At 49.6% G+C, this 6,046-nt stretch overlaps 1 protein-coding gene across 1 annotated transcript; it reads right to left on the bottom strand.

Moving 5' to 3' along the window:
* Nucleotides 1-259: 259 nt before the first annotated feature.
* LOC119355890 (inositol transporter 4-like) lies at nucleotides 260-4,113 on the bottom strand. Its single transcript, XM_037622773.1, has 7 exons — nucleotides 3,834-4,113; nucleotides 2,983-3,138; nucleotides 2,734-2,804; nucleotides 2,275-2,610; nucleotides 1,796-1,903; nucleotides 1,009-1,611; nucleotides 260-920 (listed from the first exon to the last, which is right to left on the bottom strand). Exons 2-7 carry the CDS (start codon nucleotides 3,113-3,115, stop codon nucleotides 426-428), a joined length of 1,746 nt encoding a protein of 581 aa, XP_037478670.1. The 5' UTR covers nucleotides 3,116-3,138; nucleotides 3,834-4,113; the 3' UTR covers nucleotides 260-425.
* Nucleotides 4,114-6,046: the final 1,933 nt, after the last annotated feature.

Here is a 6,046-nt window from a genome sequence, read left to right as displayed (position 1 = left end):
TCACCTTCCAGTCGCCGGCGAAACCCTGCCGCGGCTAGGAGGTGACACACTCCAACACTGAAACAAAATTCCATTACCTGTTCTAAACACAGGGGGAACTTTTTTTTTGCGGGATACAGGGGGAAAACTCTAACAAGTACTCCCTCCGTTCGAAATTACTTGTCGTAGAAATGAATGTATCTAGATATATTTTAGTTCTAGATACATCCATATCCGAGACAAGTAATTTGGAACAGAGACTGTACTAACATATCAACAGTGGCGTAACGTAGCTACCCTTTTTCCAAAGAACCAAGAAAACTGCCGTAACGTAACTAGAAATGACTAAACGCAACGGAGGCCTCTACACGCTAATCTTGTGCTGTAATACTATTGCTACTTACAGTAGAACCGAAGAATTCAAACAGCTACCGTCGATGCAGATTTCATAGCATAGCGGGCCCAATCTCGCGCCCTTTTGTCGGTGCCTCGGGGTGGTACCGCTTCCAAGGCCTGTAGTTCTTGCTCCCAAGCATCTTCTCCACCTCCTCGAACTGCAGGCCCTTGGTCTCCGGCACGGTGAGGAACACCACGATGAGCGCCATGAACGACACACCGCAGAAGAGTAAGAAGGTGGCCGCCGAGCCCAGCGCCTTGGTCAGGGTCAGGAACGTCTGTGTCACGATGAGGTTGGACACCCAGTTGGCCACCGCGGCGATGCCGCCGCAGACTCCCCTGAACCGCAGCGGGTATATCTCCGAGTTGACGATCCATGGCACGGTGCCCATGCCGGGCGAGTAGGAGATGATGTATGCGCCCAGCGCGAGCAGCGCCAGCCACCCATACTTGTTTGGGCACCCTTCTGAATAGAACTCACGGTGGTCGGCATGGCACACCCCTCGCGTTTCGTTGTTGAGTGCCAGGCAAGCGCCGGGAAGAAGCTGTGCATGGAAAGATTTGCCGATCATGAGCAATTCCTGCAAAAGAATGACACCAGTTTTACAATGATGAACAAGGGACCGAATTTACCGTGTTTCCTTGATGAGCACAAAACCCGCACGTGGATGCGGCCCTGAGGCAGTCCATGCAGCTCCAGTGGACGTTGGGGTTGTACTCTGGGCACGTCTGGTTAGCGAACGGACGCATCTCCACATCCCTGACAGGTGGGGCATTGTGCGCGGCTCTGAGGAAAGTGCTGCCAAGCACAGCGAGCCACACGACGATGCCAACAAGACTGAGGAGCATCAGGCGCCTCCGGCCGACCCTGTCCACGAAGAACATGCTGACGATCGAGCCGACGGCATTGAGTCCTGAGGTGATGAGTGAGAGGGCCATGGCCGTGTCGTTGGACGCGAAACCCGCCAGCTGGACGATCGTCGGACTGTAGTACATGACGGTGTTGATGCCGACAAACTGCTGGGCGACCTGCACAATGACACCGGCCATGAGGCCACGGCGGACAACCTTGCTTCCAAATGCTTTCTTCAGCTTGCCAAATACGCTCTGCCCGCCTATGGACCCCTCCAGGACCATCTCATCTTCAACTGATTTTCGCAAGGACTCAATCTCTTCTTCCACCTCATTTGCAGGGTAAATCTTCCGCAGAATGGTGGCAGTTTCCTGTTTCCTACCCTGTTAGCCAAGAGAATGAAACCTTTTAGAAATTTTAAGCACATTTCCTTTGAAAAGACATACTGCCAACATTTTAATTTCTCAGCAACAATTTTCTAAGACATTGTACTATGTACAGACACTAGGCTATGTGACAATGGTGTTTTCCAATAATCTGACAGCTCATTTGTGCAGAAATACTGACCTGCCTGTATAACCATCTTGGTGATTCTGGGAGCGTCAACATTAGTATGAACTGAAGAAGGGCAGGGAATCCTGCAATGCCAAGCATCCACCTCCAAGTTCCCGGCACCTGACGGAATTCACAGAGATATCATTATTGCTACTATTTGATGAAAAGATTTGATCATGTATCAAATAATGGAACTTTTTTTTGAAGGAACATGGCAGTAGTTCTGCCTTCTCATATTAAGAAGAGGGAAAGGAACCAAGGTTCCAGGTGTTGTACAGAGCGACCAGAGCCCACACACACATTTAAAAGAAACAAAACTCAGGAAACCCAAAAAGTTAATAAAGACACTAAAAAGTAGCCTCCTTGAACATTGCTATTTCATCTCTAGCCATAGCAGCGAGAGTCTCGGGGGAGCATCTCTTCACTTCAAAAGTCCGCCTATTTCTCTCTTTCCAAATAATAATGGAACTTCAAAGTCAGTCATCTAGTACCTTGGTGAATGCCAGATTAATAAGGTATGCCATGAACTGCCCTCCAGTGATAAGAAGGCCATTGGTGCTCACTAGCGCCCCTCTTATTCTAGCTGGGGAGACTTCAGAGATGTACAGAGGCGCAGTCATGGAAGCCATTCCAACTCCAAGACCAACAAAGCCCCTCCCAACAATGATAACAGCAGGTGACGGGGCAAAGGCCATGATAGCGGCACCTGCAAGGAACAGAACATCTGCGATGATGAGGGAAGGCCTCCTTCCAAATCTGTCATTCATCCAGCCACCAAGTCCAGCTCCAACAATAGCTCCAGCTACAGCCATACTCACTATTGTTTCCTGCATTGGAATCAACCACACCATGAGATGTTATAGCTACATGAGTAATTTACTTAAGGGCTTAAGATTGCAGAAACTGAAGTCGAACCAGATTGCAAAATCCATTAATATAACCACACGTACCCTTAGAGTGGTGTTCTTTTGTAACTCGATAAAATCATCTCGGATGAACAGAAGTGCTCCAGATATGACACCTAGCAACAAAAACTATATGTCAACAATGAGATAAATTTGCCATCAACTGCAACCCCAAAGTTTAGGTAAACATATATAGAAGAAACATAAGCATCATCATGGTACCTCAGCAAGTCAGCGGTAGAAATAGAGACCAGTGTGCCTGTATCTTGTGACGTGTAAGAACATAGTTCATACCTGTATCATACCCGAAAAGAAGACCGCCGATGCCAGCAGAGAAAACAAGTCGAAGAATATAAGGTTGGCTACAAGTCAGGCGTAAGCACTCCTTAAAGTCAGCCTCGTCTGCTACACTGGCGCCCCCTTCCATTGCATTCAACGGCCCTTGTGCACCTGACATACGTTCAGAAGAGCTTGGTCACTCACGCACCAGTAAGAAGAAATCCAAATGTACTAGTATATAGAGAATACAGGCTTTGGGCAAAATAAATACTATATGGTTGCTAAATAAATATAGAATGATTACTGAAATTTAAACAACTTGAGTAAATTATTCCGTTCACAGATATAATATATACTTTTATTGGATCACAGAATCTCAACATCAACATCAGTGAACGCAAACTGGGAAAGGAATCTGGACAGACATTGGGTACTAGAAACTGACATTCATGGGTGGGCAGCCTTAAACAATGCCACTTTAGGCTCGGCCAACAGAGAAAACAATGCTACTTCAGGAATCTAGCCATAAATCAAGAAGATGGAATCAATATGTCCTACGTAGTAGATATCATAACTATAATATGTACAAAGTTGAGTCATCTATTTTGGAACGGAGGGAGTATATACAAGATCCTATGATCCTGCGCTATCGTGGTAAACGAAACCTCAATCTACGAGAATCTGCAGAAAACAATGATAAAACCAAATTTCTCCTTTCCAACCCGAAACTAATCTCGCACCCAGGATTCGCAGGGTCGGATCCAGATTCTAGATGGTGATGTGGAAGTCAGTGGGATGTAACCAATCGCCCGATTCGGAAGGGGGAAAAATCGTCGAGACCATCGGATGAGTGAAACGGCTTATACCTCAGCAACCAATTTCCAAAACTGCCGACGGGGCAGCGGCAGCAGCGTCGACTCGACGGGGCAGAAACGGGAGGGACGCGCGCGCGTCAGCGGCGAAAGGGGTTTGCCGGGGCTGAGAGGCGTCGGCGGCGGCAGTCCTGGGGCGCGGCGGTGGGCGGAGGAGAAGTGTAGGAGAGATCTTTATGGCCGCATTGGGCCCGAGCGGAGCTTGAGTGGGCCAGGAGCACGGCACAGGCAGGTCGGGGGGAGGGGGCGGACGGGGCGGCGGGGAGCGAAAGTCGGTGGCGGGGAGCGATGGATTTTTGAGGCGACGCTGGACGGGAGGTTCGGGAGTCCACCACGGGTCCGACGCCACGACGGGCAAGTGGTGCGCGCTTGCGGCCGGGTCCTTTCTCCGGAGAGGGCGGGAGCGCCTCCATTGCTGTCATGCTGTGTGCGTGTGCGTGGTGTGCGGGGGAGAAACGGAAAGACAAATCCCACGGCAGCGTATTCGGTGCTCTTGCTGGTATCTTGGGATTTGTTGCGTCTGGCGTGCTTCCAAATCATACTAGCGTAACCAGAAATTCAGGAGAACCGATTGAGGCCTCCTTTGGTTTACATGTACTTTTGCAGGAATTTTTCGGATGGATATGAATTTGTAAAATTCATTTGGAGCCGTTTGGTTCGTACACGTGAATTCCTTGCCTATGTGGGATAGAGACCTATCATTCGCATTTCAAACGAAATAAAACAATAGCCTGGACCCGATGAAAAAATTGTTATCATATGATTCAAGTGACATCTCTTTCCTTATAGAAACTTAGATACGTGCTATCTCATTTCTTATAATATTCTCGGTAAATTTGACAATTTTGACTTGTGGATGAAATCATTTCATAAAATAAATTACTTCTAAAAAAATTTCATTTAGCTGACCTTTTTGACTAGCGCCCGATATGAAGACGCCACACTATACTGTGCAACGGCTGACAGATAGGCGCTACACGTCTGCCAGCGTCGCATCCCGGACTGCCTAAAAATTACTAAGTCAGTGTGCAGTGCCTGAGAGCTAGTCGCCGCACTATACAGTGTAGCGCCTAGCCTCTGGGCGTTGCACAAAACGCCTAGAGGCTAGGCTCTACACTGTATAGTGCGGTGCCTAACTCTCAGTCGCTGCACATTGACTTAGTAATTTTCGGATCATGCGGGTGCAACACTGGCTAGGCGTGCAGCGCCTCTCAGTCAGGCGCTGCATAATGTAGTGTGGCGTCTTCGTGTCGGGCGCCACTAAAAAGGATCGGTTGAGTGGAAAAAAATTAGAGGCAGTTCATTTTGTAAAATGATTTCATCCACAGGCCAGAATTGTCAAATTTGCCAATATTCTTATCTTATAAATTAAAGAAGGCCGATCACTACGAGCTACATGTGAGGAAACACAAATATGTTGGTCGTACATCAAATTGTGCGGGATGATCATTTTGGTGACTAAAGTTAAAAAATATGTGAAACTGATGCTCAAACTTGACTCATGGTGTAAATACGATGCAACTTTTGTTTGAAGCCGTCAACGACGCATGTGCGGCGTGCTCCCACTGTCAATGACTGAAAGGGAAGGACATTAACATCGCATTTTTTGGAAAACCTCCCAAACAACATGAATTAGCACCAAATCTGGTTTAAAAACCCCAGAACACTACTATGCGTGTCTAACAGACTAACACGTCAAGTCCCATCTGTTGGTGAATAGTATGAACAAAAATAATTGATATGTACTCCCTCCGTCCGGGTTTATTAGGCCCGGAGACGAGATCGGCATGACCAAGAAACCTATTAGGTCACCAGAAGCTAGGGCCCCCGCGTCGCTCCGCACGAGCGACACGGGCGGCAGACCCGAGCCACCACCGGCAGCGGCTTCCGCCGTCGTCTTCCCCCCTCGCCGCCGCCGGGATGCTCCGCCGGGCAAAGCCCGTGTGGCAGGGGCGGCGGCGGGGCTTCTTCTCCAGGGCGCGGGTAGCCCGTGGCTGGCTCGTGCGGCGCCAGCGCATGGTCGTCGCGAGCCCTTCGCCGGCGGGCTGGAGCTCCTCTCCTCCGGCGGGGGCGACGGATCCAGGGCCCTCCCGCCCGGATCTGGTGGTGTGCAGGCGTGGCCGGCCTGCAGCGGCGGCTCTGGCGCCGTGGGGTGACGGCTCGGCGGCGCGCATCTGGCGTCGGTTGCGGACGGCGGAAGGGACGCC

The sequence above is a fragment of the Triticum dicoccoides genome, chromosome 2A (assembly GCF_002162155.2).
Source record: "Triticum dicoccoides isolate Atlit2015 ecotype Zavitan chromosome 2A, WEW_v2.0, whole genome shotgun sequence".
Taxonomy (NCBI): domain Eukaryota; kingdom Viridiplantae; phylum Streptophyta; class Magnoliopsida; order Poales; family Poaceae; genus Triticum; species Triticum dicoccoides.
The sequence above is the reverse complement of the archived record's forward strand: the minus strand, read 5'-3'. Positions and strand labels throughout refer to the sequence as shown.